Source organism: Opisthocomus hoazin, chromosome 8 (assembly GCF_030867145.1).
Source record: "Opisthocomus hoazin isolate bOpiHoa1 chromosome 8, bOpiHoa1.hap1, whole genome shotgun sequence".
NCBI lineage: Eukaryota > Metazoa > Chordata > Aves > Opisthocomiformes > Opisthocomidae > Opisthocomus > Opisthocomus hoazin.
The window spans coordinates 69568904-69584539 of NC_134421.1; the positions used below are offsets into that span (position 1 = coordinate 69568904).

At 43.5% G+C, this 15636-nt stretch overlaps 1 protein-coding gene across 1 annotated transcript in view; it reads right to left on the reverse strand.

The window, feature by feature from the left end:
* Positions 1-15636, reverse strand: part of TAF3 (TATA-box binding protein associated factor 3) — a 114388-nt gene that overhangs the window by 18497 nt on the left and 80255 nt on the right. The window contains exons 3-4 of the mRNA XM_075428737.1: positions 6814-8630; positions 1905-1987 (exon numbers count right to left, since the gene is read on the reverse strand). Of these exons, the coding sequence (XP_075284852.1) occupies positions 1905-1987; positions 6814-8630 (1900 nt within the window). The remainder of the gene's footprint in view (positions 1-1904; positions 1988-6813; positions 8631-15636) is intronic.

The window sequence follows — 15636 nt, forward strand, 5'->3', positions numbered from 1 at the left end:
TTGTCCTATCGCTAGTTACCTGGGAGAAGAGACCAACCCCCACCTCACTACAACCTCCTTTCAGGTAGTTGTAGAGAGAAATAAGGTTCCCCCTCAGCCTCCTCTTCTCCAGACTAAATAACCCCAGCTCCCTCAGCCGCTCCTCATAAGACTAGTTCTCTAGACCCCTCACCGGCCTCGTTGCCCTTCTCTGGACACGTTCCAGCAACTCAACGTCCTTCTTGTAGTGAGGGACCCAAAACTAAACACAGTACTCGAGGTGTGGCCTCACCAGTGGTGAGTACAGGGGCACAATCTCTGCCCAGGTCCTGCTGGCCACACTATTCCTGGTACAAGCCAGGATGCCACTGGCCTCCTTGGCCACCTGGGCACACTGCTGGTTCACGTTCAGCCAGCTGTCGACCAACACCCCAAGGTCCTTTTCTGCTGGGCAGCTTTCCAGCCACTCCTCCCCAAGCCTGATGTACTCATATGATTTGTAGCAAGCAGATGGAGTCTGAAGCCCCTTCTCAAAATGTGTGTGGGTATGAGAAAGACTGGGGTGAGATAAGATGGGAAGCAAAGTCAACTCTTTGGTGCTAAAATACAGCTTCAGAACTTTAATTGAGAAGTTCTGCCTTGAAAATATGACTTAATTTTCCCCTGTTCTGGTTCTGACATCCCCTTACGAACATCTGTACTGTCCTTGAAAAAGAGGAGTTTAAAAGTATCCATAGGTGCTCAAGGAGGAAAATGGACTTGTGGGCTTTAAAGGGACAGTCTGTCCAGCTGTGCTCATTCATACCATGCACAGCAGGACAGACAACTGCTCCAAGAAAGCTGGGGCTTTCATACAGCAATCTGAGGCACAGAAATTTTAGGTCACACTCAAATATTGTGAAAGGAAGAAAGCAGAAATGGTTGTTGGGGTGGGGTGTCCCAAAGAAATCAAGAAATGGTTGAAGCCCCGTAGCAACGTCAGACCAGTAAAACTCACAGTTACTGACTGAGGAGGAGTAGGGCAGCACGGAAAAACAGAATAACCATCAAAGATGCCATTTAACTTATAAAGCAGAAAAATTATCGATTAGTTAAAAATGGCTACAAAAGAGAAACAACTACAGTAGCAGTATTTAATGTGATGAATGGAAAGGAAGAATCTGTTTGGTGCTCTTGTTTATCATCAGACATGAAAGTGTGCTCTGCGCCATTAAAAACAACATGAAAAACCTGATTAAAAGAAACCCTTCGCATACAACACAGGACCAGCCGAAAAAGCCCAGTGACGCACGGCTTCCCCAGCCTCTGCAGCCACCTGTTTACGCTGCGGGATCTCAGGATAGGGATCATCCTATTTATGCTCATACAGTACAAAGTAACTATTATTTGTACAGCAGCACCCAGTAATTAGAGAGCTAATGAACCAACATTTGAAATGCGTTAGGTACACTCATGAATAATCAACAGTTATAACAAAACAGGAGAGTATAAAGGAATTTCAGCTGTTAGGTTTTAAAGCATAAAACAACTGTTAGCTGCAGAGCGTTCTGAAACTTAGCTGGAGGTTACACTAGGGATAACCATCCATTACGGAAACTTCCCACAGTATCACTGGAGGCATGTATGAGGCCAGATGGAGTTTTGTAATCCATGCCCTCGAAAGGCACGGAGTGAGAAATGCAGTAGGATGGATAGAAGATGATGGGTCCCACTTGGAGAGTAGAAGAAAAAAGGCAAAATGTCCAAAAAGTTTCTATTGGTAAGTGTTGATTTTCCATTAGAAATGTCAAAATATGTCACAGCTGTATAAATATCATTTACAATTAATTTTTAAGCATTTGACACTGAAAACAAGAGCTACCACGAGTGACAGAGGACGCACTGTGGTAAGCATACACTTTGCAGATGGATTTATTCGTACTCACATCTTGTCTTGGCCTGCACCCACTCTTAATGTCAGCCGAGGAATAACCGGTGAGGGAGCTGGAACAACTGGTTCCACCTTTATCTGTACAAGGGAACACAATCATCAATCAAAGACTGCAAGCAGACTCCCAAAATATATTAATTACACAAAAACATCGATAGAGTTAACCAAGCAGAGTACACCGGTTTTATGAGATAGACTTATGACAGACTGGTCACCGCTCTCTCATGCTTCGTGCTGTAGCAGGGATGGTCTGAGTTTGTTCGGACCTCCCAGCCACAGCAAATCACAAATATGAATTCTAGACTAAAAGGTCAATTTGAAATTTCATTCCATTTGTATCTGCTCATACACTTTGTTAAAAAGTCTTCCTGCTTTAGTATTTTTCTAGAGACACAAAAATCCCCAGTATGTTTCTAAACAATGACGAAATGCTTTGACCTTAGTACTCAAACTTGACAGGTGCCCAATGGCGTACACACTTTTTTCTGAGATTTAAATTCAGCTGTTTGCCAGGTCCATCACATCAATGTACTGTGACCCTCTTGAATCAAAATTAGACACAGAGGAAGCAAATAAACCCCAAGCACCAACACTGAATACTTTTTGAAAGTGCTTATCTACATAGGTATAACAGAACCACCGTTTTTTAATGCAATTAGGCTAAGGTTTTTAATGGCTGTTTTTCATATGGCCTGGCTTCCAGCCTCAGTATCTGGTGGAGTTTAGGCGACTTGAATATGTCCTTAAACTCTCTGAACCAGGATCTGACAAAATGCTGAGCATGTGTGTCATCGTATTTAACAAAATAACCACTTGGCTGAATCTGGTCTAGGAACTTCAAGAGACAGAAATATTATGCACACACTAAATGGAAACCTAAGCAACTCTCAGTGAGAGAAATTGTTTTTAAAAAGCTTTAATAAAGAAAAGGAGGGTAAACAATCCCTCCAAAGCACAGAACCCAGTGCAGGAGACAGCAGGCCAGAGTGGGAGGACTCAATCAGGACTTACATTGAGGAACGGTAATGACAAAGTCCCATGCTACACACCTTGCCCAAAGAATCGGAGCTGCTCGTTAGGAGATGTCTACTCCAGAGAGAGACAGGCTGCAGCCTGACCAGTACTTCTGTTTTGACACGGTTAACCACGCTTTTCAGCAAAGCTCTCTACGGATGTGTATTAGCCTACTTCACAGGCGTCTCTCTACTCTTTTGTTTAAACAGCACATTTTTTTTGTTATGTCATTCCCCTGGAGTGTTATAAGATTTTTTTTTCTGTGGAGCTCCTAATTCCTGGAACAATTTCCCTGCCACTTTCCATAGGTAAATCGCTTAACTGCTTTCCTGGCACCTTAACCTGTAGCATTGTCCACTGCATAGAGACATGGAACTGAACCCTGGGCACAGGAGGCTCAGGCACATGCCTTCGATTATCTTACCTCTTCTCCTGCAGGTTTTTCCTCCTTCTGTAGTGCCTATTTCAGATACAAAACTTCCTAGGACAAGCACCGCTACTTAGCTTCCAGCACACAGCGCAGACAGATACTCATGTCATCCACCCTTTGCATTAAGGTCTTTTGTATTATTATTTGTATAACGCCAAGATGTTCTAAACAATGGTGGCGCAGGCTCATGCGGCAGAAGAAAAGCACATAAAACACTCCTTTATGCTCAGATACCAACATCACAGTCTGCTGTGAGAGGAAAACTGGGCTCCATGACAATCCTAAATCTCATCCTTTGATATAAGAGGAGAGGAAGCATCTTTCTACAACACGGGTTTGTGTGTCGGGTTTGCATGACTGGAGCAGAGGGAAAATTACGGAGCGTTCACAGTTATACCCTGGATATCTGTGTTTTCCTCTACCTTGACGATAGGATTTTGATACACGAGTAAGGGCAGTTTACGTCGGGGCAGCTCTGGCAAGCCCTGCCCCAGCGCAGGGATGGCTCCATTTCTCACCAAGCCGTTCCTCCACTACTTTAGTTTACAGCTCAGCGTATTAAGGTTAGCTGAAACTGGGTCAGCAGCCGCTTCGTGAGCTGCTCAGTCCCTCCTGCAGCACGCCCGGCAATCTCCATCGTAGAAGTGGGGCATAACTGTTCCATCTGTTTGCTCTCAATGTGGCACCGTGTGCCAGGCAGTGCTCCAGCTCACTGTCGCCTTTTCGGGCTGCAAGAGCAGCACCCCAACACTTACTGCGGAGCACAGAGCTGCGGGCAAGCCCTACACAAAAGCTCTTCTTCCTCAGTCCCACTACCAAACACTCCCAGCACGCAGCCTTCAGCTTCTGCCTTCTGCCATTTGTGCAGAGTGCTGCTTGCTGTTCTGCGTCTTCCAGCAGGTCAGGGCCAAATTACAGGGAAAACTTGATAAAAAGCTTCAATTCCTCAACAGGGTGGGATGCACACTTAGGTAATAACTATAAAAATACTCAAAAATGGAAACGTTACCGTTGAGTCACTCTTTTCTTTAAGTGTAGCAATATTAGAAATAGAAATCTGATATTTTCCACTGGCCGTCAAGAGCCGAAACTGCAGCTAGCCCACAAATTCATCCTTCAGGTCGCGCTCACGCCTCGGAAGCGGCCGCGCCGTGGAAGGTTAAGTGTCCCAGCAGTAACTTGATCATTTGCTCTTAGAGCACAACCGCTGGCTAAATAAGTCATTGTGTGATCTGAAAGCTAAATTAAGGAAACATGTACTTTTAGGGGTTAAAACGAAAGAGCAGCATTCTGGAGTAATACTGGGAATTGGGGCCAGCAGAAGAGCATTTACAGTGGATTACTAAGCTTCCCAAATCACCAAAGAGGTAAAGTCCAGCAATATAAGACTCCTTTGTAGCTAACTAAAAATACATTGTCAGTGGATTTGTCCAGTTTTATGTATAAGCAATACTTCTTTCACCTGAACTAATACTAGTAGTCATATAAGCCCCTTATTGCCATGTGCTGCATTTTTTTTGCTAATCTTCAAGGATTTAGCTTCTTTGCCACATACCTCAGGGCACCAACTGATAAAGCTCTAACTCTCCATTTTTCCAGGACACCAGCAGTGCGGCCTTGCAAAAAATGAAAATCGCTCAAGAGATTTAAAGGGGAAATTTATTTTTAAAATCCTGACTTGCAGCAAAGTGATGGATTTAAAAAAAGCTTATCTATCAAGAATCAGTTTAAATTTTAATTCTATCTGGGGATTCTTTCATGCATTCTAGCTTTAAAGTTTATCTTTTGACAGGGACTTTTTGCCAAGGTAATGGGCAGCTTTGTCAATTTAATTTGTCCAAGTTTTTATTACTGTTGAACTCCTTTTCCTAATATATATATGTTAAGTCTACAACGAAGCTTTACTGGTTTGTATGTGTTTGTGTATCTGTTCTACTGCTCTAAAGCAAACTAGTTACAGAGATTTGCAGAAGAAATGCAAAGTCGAATGTATGGAAAACGAGCAACTTGTAGTCTCTATTTTATCTACACACATATTTCACTTCAGAAGAAATCTCTACAGAAATTCTCAGTGAAATAGTGACAAAACGTCTCAGGCATGAGGGGCATACAGACAAAATGGGGAACCCGTGAAAGCGCTGCTGCAGTCTAAAACCATTAATTAACACCAAATTAACATGGACAACTTGACCACCACCCTATCATTCACCGACTCATCCACGGCAGGTAAATGTTAGTTCTCCGTATCACCTGGATCCTGCACTGAAAAAACATTTGTCAGCTTCAGAAATCTGTTAAGTTTTGAAACCAGCAGTTTGCTTCGAGTCCAGCAGGGAGCACGACGGAGCACAGTGGCAAAAAAGGGAAGTGAGGAATGTCCCAGATCTGAGCTGGTACGAACCGAGTATTACACACAAAGCAGGGTGCAAAGAGCATCTTGGTAAAACCAGAACCTATGTAGTGCTTCCTAACTCTAAGGACAGAGACTTAGGGAATCTATCCAAGGTTATCACATATGAAGACAATCTTTTTCTTTTCTTCTTCTTTTTTATATTAACAATTTAATGCGTATTATAAGGTGAAGTGACAAAAAATTAGAGCAAACCCTGAATTGGGGGAGCTGCTTCTAATGGGATTTGAAATCTGATAACATGCAAATATGCTAGTTTCATTCCTTAAATATTAAATATATTCTCAAGATTAGGTGATCTTGGAAAAAAGAAATTATCTTTGGCTGATGCAAATCAGTCGGAGTTAAAGGCATGGAAGGCGCGCAACCCACTCGAAAACTAACTCTCCTCTTCTCTTTCTCCAGCGTAAGACTCCAAACCAAAGGTGACATTTGAACATTTAGACCATAACTTGAAAACACTTTTCTTACTTCAAACAAATTGGAGCAACAAGGGGGTCTTGATAAGAGAGGACTCAGCAGCTCTTCTGCACTTCTGAGATAACTGGTGAACCAGTTTATCTGAAGGCAGCTTGCTCCTCATTTCTGTCCACCTGGTAATCTACAGGCTTCTACCAGCTTTGAAATAGTAGACTTTCAGAAACTAAATCTAAAGTTTATATGGAAGGCATGTGGTTGCTGGCCCTACTGGTGGAAATCTACAGAACAAAATTTGTGCACTGCAACACCATATATATTTGTTGTGTGCGTGCTGCTGTCGAGTCTGAGCCCCAGCTTTTCAAAGTGAAAAGTGAGTTGAGGAAAACCAGAAAGACAATCTCACATTTCAAATTCACAAAATTGAACTTCCTTTCTTTTATCTTCCAAAGAGGTGGGACAATCCCTGAAACTCTTGGGGGACGTCTTCCTTGGAGCTGTTGGTTTTAAAAAATACCAAACCTGTAATCGCACATCTCCTCAAATCTCTTAAGCAACACTCAGCAGCAAATACAGGAATCAATGTGCATTTTTCAAGCAAGTAGGCCACCTCAACTCATCTAAACAGCTTACCTTTTCATGTTTGTGTTTCTCTTTTTCTTTCTCTTTCTTTTCTCTTTCTTTCCTCTCCTTTTCCTTTTCCTTCTTTTCCTTTTCTTTGTCCTTCTCCCTTTCTTTCTTTTTCTTCTTCTCTTTTTTGTCTTTCTTCTTCTCTTTTGGTTTCTCTTTGTCCTCAAACAGTTTTTCAGGAAGCATTGGAGACAAAGAAGGTAACATGCTGGGAAGCCTCATGGCAGTTGGTGTGCTGAACAAGGGCAAAGACATTTCTTTGGGAGGTAACACAAGAGGTGCTGATGGAGCCTTTATCTTATCTTCCTTACCCTTATCTTTAAGTTTCTCTTTGTCTTTCTTATCCTTGTCTTTTTTGCCTTTCTCCTTCTCCTTCTTTTTATCTTTATGTTTTTCTCTCTCTTTTTTGGCATTGCCATCTTTCAACTTCACTTTTGTGTCAGCCTCCTCAAAGTCCTTTAGTTTGAATTTGTAGGGATCAAGATCATCTTCTTTGAGCACTTCCTTCCACTGAAACTTCGATTCCTTGTTTCCTTCCTTGTCTTTATCCTTCTCCTTGTTCTTTTCCTTCTCCTTACTTTTCTCCTTGTTTTTCTCTTTATCTTTTTCCTTTTGTTTTTCTTTCTTCTTCATTTTTGTCTTCAGCTCCTTTTTCAATTTCTTTTTCACTTCTACTGATGAAGCCAACTTGGTTTTCTCCTCATAGACTTTGAGAAGAGGTTCTGGAGTTGGCGGTGAAGCAGATGGAGAGGAGAAATAAGTGAAGTTGGTAGGTGGATTAGAAGGTGTCCCCATGTTTGCCTTTCGAATGACCTCATCAATTGAGTCATCCATTGTCCATGAAATGTCTGAACTTGAAGTCCCACCTGAGGGGGGTACTGGAGTTGCTCCTGCCTTGTTTGCATTATTGGCAGAAACAGAAGGTTTAGGAGTTGTAGTCTCTGAAACAGAAAGTCTTTTAGGACTGGTAAATATTTCCCCTTCTGATTCGGAACCAGAGGAAAACTCAAAGGGATCCGGTTCTCGTTCTGCACATGCACGAGCAATCACAGCATCGATTGAATCATCAATGGTCTTGTCCATTACTGGCACTTTCTTAGTCTGGTTTTCAATATTTGGCTTGGTGGCAGGCTCAGGTGGTGTCTGTCCTTGTTTTACTTGAATGTTTTCCTTTCCTATCTTGTCACTTAATGCAGCCAGAGGGGTTCTGCTTGGTGTTTCAGGCTTTGCAGGTGGTTGGGGAACATGAGCAGGAACCTTTGGACTTTTAGGACTTTTCGGGCTCTTGATGCGACCTGGTGACTTCTTTTCTTTGGATCCAGTTTTTGGTGAACGTATGGGACTTCCAGTTACCACTGGTGAGGGCGTAGTTTTAGGGGATTTTGTCTTCTGTCCTGGAGAACTTGTTTTGGACTTTGTTTTGGGTACAAATGGCTTTGCCTCTGAAGTTTTGGGAGCTGGCACTTGCGATTTTGCAATGGGAGCCAACATTGGTGGTTCTGGTGAAGGAGGGGCTAAGTCTGTATTGTCCTGAACATGAACTGGAGAAAGCATTGGTGGTACTTTTTGAGTATTTATTGAGCTAAGAGGCTCACGTGGTTCCAAAGCTCCATCCAAAGTGTCCCCTTTGGAAACAGATAGTTTTGGCCGTTTCACAGGTGGAAATTCCTCAGCATCAGGACTTTCTAATGGTCTCTTGCTCAAGTAGTTCTCATCGTTAATTGCCTCATCCTCATCCATATCTCCCTCTTCTTCCAGTGGCACCTGCATGGCCTCTGCAGATGTACCTCCATCAGTAGGCACCTGTTCCTCTTCCTCTTCTGTGATAAAAAGAACATTTTAAAAAACCATTAGGATAATTAAAAATATGTTTTACAGAAACAAGCAAGCACCAGAGCAAATGTTCACATGCATCTCAGCCTGTAACAGATAACTGGCCACGTAACAGCTTCTTAATTGTCTGCTTGGAAGGAAAGTGTGGCATCTCCTCCGTCTTGCATCAGCCACCGTCACAACCGGCAGGTGCCCTCATCGCAGTGAAACATCAAACCCATGAGCAAAGGACATGAGGGTAGAGCTCAGCAAGGACGGTAGACCTTGTGGCACAGGTCCAAAGTGTCAGTTCTACCTAAAAAAATCATGATTATTTCTTATTGCAGCTGTTGGGATTACAACAACATGAACTTGCTCCATTAATTTTAAATGAAGGGAGAGCAGTTGAAGCATTTTTTGCTGTAACAAAGTGGACTGCAAAGCATACATCAAAGTAAAATTCACTGGAATTAGCTGTCTTGCTTACTATCACACAATTTTGACTGCAGATTAACTACTAGGAAAACATCTTCCTAAACCTGGTTTGCTTTTCCTGAAGCAGCACAGTCTGAAGGTTACAGCAGAGGACTAAGCTCCATCCAACCTGCCAGGTTCTGTCCCCGATACCATCTTAAGAGCTTACTGCACACGGACGTTATCTGCTGTGATGATACGGGAACACCCCAGCCCTGCGTGTGTGCGTGTCGGTTTGCCTTTGAAATGCATCTCCCCATCATCCCCGCTCACTGCTGTTTTCTTGGCATCACGGGGCAATCCTGGAGTCCACACGCTGGCTTTCTGCTGTCGTGAAACCAAAATGAAAGGTGTGTTGCCGGAGGAACACACCTAACGCGCTCCAGTTGCAACTGGGCATTCGGGCTATGAGACAGAAACAACAACTTTTGAAAATAAAATCAAGCCTAAAACATCAACAGCGTGGAATTGGGCACCTTTTCAAGCCAGTGAGGACATCGCCTGTGTGATTGCTCTGGTTTTTTTGTTTAATAGCAATTACTTTTTTCCCTTTTACACAACCCATCTTCAGTCCCACACGTGTGACACGGTGGTGCAAAGAAAGGAGAAAATTCACTTGCGATCTCCCAGCAAATCCGCGGCAGGCTTGAGATGAGAATATCTGATCTCCCCAGCCACAGCCAAGCACTTTATCCTCCTGTATACACTTCCCCACTTTCCAAATGGAATTCTCCAAGCAGGAAAAAGGATTCTTAGTCTGGAATAAGAACGAGCACATCGGTGTCAGCCTGACAGGTTTACATTTGCTGTAATTGCCTCATCACACCTGCGCCGGTTAACATCCCCGTGTAGACAACCCCACTTCGCTTCACCCCATGTCTCTGTTTACCCACCTGCAAAAACGCCTGACATTTTGTCTAGCAGGGTTTCTGCAGAAAGATGTCACGTGCCCTAAGATTCTCACATGAAATACGCAGTAAAAAACATTTATTACGACAGCGGCTAAACCCCAACTTTGTAATGAGCAGGTGGTTTGAAAGAAGCAAACACTGAAAAACTTCTAATGTTCCCCTACCGCCATGTAGAGCTTTGTAAGACAGAATCTTTCTGAAATCTCTCTGAGGCGTTTATTTTCAGGTTTTCTGTGCTGGTGTTTCTCTCCTGTAATGTGTCAATGCTCTGATTTAGGAGACTTGAGTCGAGAGCCCTGGGCTGCAGCACAAATCTTGCCAGCATCACGAATTAAGTAAAATGAGCTAGCAACTCTGGCTTTTGCCAGGGCCCAGAGGATTTACAGCAGCCAGCCCAGAGAGGAGACTTTGCCTGAGGATAAAGTCTTAGCCTTCCGTGAAAAACAGAAATGTTAGGGAGTTCGGTTTTGCCTGGCTGGGCACTGACATTACATTTTTTAAGCTGTAAAGTTAGAGTATAACTGAGAAATCACCGTGGACCGAGCCTGCACCTGCTACGGGGGGCTGAAAAATCAGCTTCCAGATCATGGAAGTTATTTCAATCTCTGTTTAAGCTGTTGCAGAAATCAGCTGCCTTCATCTGCTCCAAACTGTTTTGGGCATGAAGAATTAGCATTCATCAGATGTCACACAGCACTGGTTGCTACCGAGCTATTCCCTCCCAACCCCAAGCAACCTAGTTTGCCACCGAGAGTTTGTTTTCATTTAAAATTTTAGAGAGAGATAAAACTTAAAACAAACACCTTACTTTAAAATGGGGATTTAGAGAAGTCTTCTGCCTCTGCAACAAGATGAAAAGTGTAGCCAAATTCAAACATTAGGAACGACAAGGTTTAGAGATAGCAACATAAACCATTTTAATATAAAAAACATGGGGATAAAAAGAGTCGATAAAGCGGAAGAGAAACTACCGCAACGAACAGTAAAAATATTACATTTACTAGAAAAGTCAGAACATTTATTTGCTAAAGATTTCTGCCTGGTGTCTGCTTAAACAGCCACTCTGCTACACCGTGTCTCGTGGAAAGGCACTGCAATATTTCATATTTTTGTAACTCCTTCCCTTCCCAAGGTGCTTCTCATGTTTTACCTACTCGGGACTGCAGAAAATCAGCAGCTGCCGGATCAAAGGTGAAAAAACAATTTCAGAGGAGGTTTGGAGAAGGGGGACTGGCGTTTTGTACAATAAAAAAAAGAGTAATGCTTATTTTTTTTTCAATAAGGCCAAGTAAAGTTTGCACCAGGCCCTAGAAGTTTCTGTGATCTTGTGTGGAGACGGCAAGGAAGGGCAGAAAAGGTTAAAGTGCAGTTTGGAGAGGTGAGACTAGAAATCGGGGTGTCTTGGCTCCAGCTTTCATGCACATTCCTGCAAGCCACAAAGACAACTCAGTAAGGAAGCAGCAGCATTACTATCCCTTTTATACGGACTTGGATTCCCCAAAACATCTGGAAAAAATTGCCTGGGTCACTCCTGAACAATCCAGGGACTAAGGAAGTTCATGAGCACTTAACTACTGACACCCATTCACCACTTTCCAGGCATGCTCAGATGGCCATCTGGAATCCTACCGTGGTCAAACAAAACCCAAATTTCTCTTGGAACAAGGCCACGGGCTGATCCTCAGTGAGGACTGGTTTTCTGCCAGGCAGCGGCTTTCCAGCCTGAGCCACCGCAGCTGTGGCCATGGCAGAAAACAATAAAGCACTTTTTTTTTGGTGGGGATTTAGTTAGAGAAAGTGAAATCTCTGCCTTACGTTCAAGAGCTACAGGCTTCTTTTCCTCCAGAAGGATTCACGCTGGAGCAGGAAGCAAATATGGGAAAATACCAGCTTTTAAGCATAATCTGCTCGACTTGGCAATGAGAATTTAAAACCACGCAGCCGCTTTTTCACCTTTGTCCATCTCATTCGCGACCCGGCACTTGTGGCCGCGCAATCCTTTGTGCACGGGATTGCTTTTTAACTCTCTTTACTGCCGTCTCTCCCTATCTCCGGCCACCTTATTAACGATCCGACTCTTGAGTTAGCATCTCTAGGTCAAATGGGTATCACCTCGGCCATCTGCCCTAATAACTCTCTCCTGTAATGAAAGGAGACTAGAGCTGTTCAGGAGGTTTCCCAAGATAACAGATACTTTTTTTTTTTTTTTTTTTTTTGGTGGTTGCTAGAGAAGTCTGTGCTGGATCAATATTAATGCTCACGTTACTAAAGCTATACAGAGCAATTGTTTATTATGTCAGGAGTCCGACGTGCCAAGCCCGGGTTCAGCCGATGCGCAGGTTACAGGAGGGATGGGTCCAGCCGTCGCAGCGCAGCCCCGAAGGTGAACTCGTCCAACGCTGAAATCAAACAAGCTGACAGCTGCCAGCACGCTTGCTTCCGAGAAAACTGTTCTTTAAGACAGCCTTTCTTACTGGAGCATATTAGGATGCGTAACATCGCCTGTGTCTATGCAACAAGGCGAGCTCTTCACTTTGATGAGAGGATGATTTTGGAGTTAAGGGAGGAAGGAGCCCACTCCTCTCTTGTCACGGGTCCGCAGCGCGACGTTGGGCAGGTCACACTATGTACTGCCGTCTTCCCATCTGACAAGCGACGATAATTTCATCTCGCGGAGGCACTGTGAAAGCTGAGCTTGATAAATACGCAGCTCCTCGGGATCTCTGGACAGCAAGCATTAGAATCCCAACTGCAAGCCGTGGGGATCTGTCACCACTTCAAATGCCGGAACATTTCTTAAGATGAACAGTTCGGGCAACAAACTGAAACTCCTGCACCTTTTCAATGAAAAACCATTAAAGAAGCACAAAATTTCTTTATTTGCATGTCATGTTCCTGCAGCACAGCAGGGATTCCAAAACCAAAGGCTTATTGAATATACACCTTCTTCTACAAGGATGATGAGGGGACTGGAACATCTCCCCTACGAGGAGAGGCTGAGAGAGCTGGGCTTGTTCAGCCTGAAGAAGAGAAGGCTGAGAGGGGACCTTCGAAATGCTTATAAATATCCGAAGGGTGGGTGTCAGGAGGACGGGGCCAGACTCTTTCCAGTGGTGCCCAGTGACAGGACAAGGGGCAATGGGCACAAACTGAGGCACAGGAAGTTCCGTCTGAACATGAGGAAGAACTTCTTCCCTCTGAGGGTGACGGAGCCCTGGAACAGGCTGCCCAGGGAGGCTGTGGAGTCTCCTTCTCTAGAGATATTCAAGACCCACCCGGACAAGGTCCTGTGCAGCCTGCTGTAGGTGACCCTGCTTCGGCAGGAGGTTTGGACTAGATGACCCACAGAGGTCCCTTCCAACCCCTACTATTCTGTGATTCTGTGATTCTGTGATTCATTTGGCCACGGCTCAGTTTCCGGACAGCAATACTCAACATTTCCAAGCTCACGAAGTTCGAGGCACTATTTGTCCCGAACACCGGCACAGGGGTGCAAAGGAACAGAAATTCTGCCTTTACTGCAGAAAAAGAAGTGCAATCAGCCGTACCACGCTGTCATGCTCTCCTGGCCACCTCATCAGAGGAGGCTGCACACATTGCTCCTTCAACAGCAGGTCAGATGAAAGTGAAGGCAGGAAAAAACAGATGCAAAGCTCTTCTGGCTGAAGAGAAAGGCACCTGTGTTCAGGCATACTTCAAGCAAGAAAAACTATTTTTATATATATATTTATAATACAATAAATATATATACATATATATATAAATACATATATAACAATATAATTTTCATCATCTTGGTCATTACCAGACTTTTTACTTGGTAGCTTCAGAGACAGCAGCATTAGCACTGACAGCTAGATGATGTCCTAGAGAACACGGCGCAGATCTCTGCTCAGCTCCTGGCTCTGCCAAAAACTGTCTGTTGGCTAGTATTTACTTTAAGCAAAGCTCCAGTCTCTCTTCCAGAAACTGGATTGACATTTCCCTGTGTCACAGGGTGGTGGTAGGAACCATCTGGCTGAGACCTGGAGTTCTAAGAATAAACCAGGATTTCCTAGGTACAAGATGAAGCAGTGTCAGATGTGCTGGCCTGAAGCTGGACACCACTGGCTGAAGAAAACGTTTAGTAACAGGAGGCTCCTACCTCCAATGCAATGGCTCACGTATCACTTGCACAGGGCTCTGGCAGGTAACAGCTTCCCATAGAAGCCAACTCTTGTTTTTATAATAATGTTAGATTTTGGCATTTGGTATTTGACATTAACTTTCGTACACCAGATAAACAGTATCAGCTATCAGAGCACACGCACCAAGGATACAGTTCTGAATGAGGAGATGTTTCCATGCAACTCACACACGCCTGTTTTCAACAATTCAACTCCTTCCGTAACCCTCTTCTTTTTAAAGAGGAGTTGAACATTTCATTTTCTAACAGAATGCAAAATGGCCAAATACAGATCTACTGGTAGATCATGCACTTCTTCCACGCACAGTTCTGCTCATACCAGGTCTCTGGGCTCCTCGGCACTGCACGGTACCAGAACCTAAGTACGGAAGTTGACAGCGTCAGGGTTTTTCGGGAAAATTAGGGCTCGCAAAAGGAAATACTGTGGCGGTGCCTGCACTGCAGTCTTCAACCCATCATTCTTTCCGAGCATATGCCGAAGGCTTTATACACAAGGCAGCTCAGCTTCTCAAACACAAGAAAGGAAGTGATCATTCCACAGCATATGAAACTTTTTAGTGAAAAAAAAATACCCCGAAATATTCCTGCAGACTTCCAAAATCATTTTCCTATTGTCTAGATAAAGTGTGAGATTAAGCCAAAGATATCTTTAGGGAAATTTTCAGTCACTAAGTCAAGAGCTTAACATCCCTATCATATCCTAATAACTAGGGGCTTTTGACTTCTCTTGAAAGTGAAAAGATTTTTTCTTATCCTGTGATAGGTTTTATCTCTTTAACTTGTAATAACAATGGCCTTTTCCCAAAACAAACAGAAAGTGTGCTTCCAGTCCATAAAGGAAATTAATGGAAGAGTGATAAAATTCAATCCTGATATCCTACAGGCCAATATCCTGATACCATAACGCAAAATGAACACACGAAGATACCTGCAATACATTTTGAGCTTAAAATGTCAGATTTTATATAGATAAAAGTGTATATATATGTTATATGTACTATATATATAATTTCTCTGCCATATGAACACAACTGATCGCTGATGTGACTTGTTTACCAAACAGGCAATACACCAACAGATTTCTCTTTTACCGTATAAAGGAGATCAACCAACCTATCACGAAACCCTGACATTTTCCAGTTGATGCTTTCTATGGGAAGAGAGCTGGTAAGAGAGCACCATCAGGGAGCTCATCTCCCAGATCTCAAATTTTTCCACTGACACTGCCAGCAAGTTCATTCCAGTGCCTTCTTGGTATGTTCCAAAATGCAGAAACCACAAATAGGCTAAAAAAAAAAAGAAAAAAAAAGAGCTTTGAGGTGTGGCTAGTGAATCTGCATACATAACTGAAACACTGCAAAGAGGACGTGAAAGGTGCCTGAAGTTAAGCATCCAGACTCATTAGTCACATTGGAGAATTCTGGCCCAAATGGCTGGGTGGTG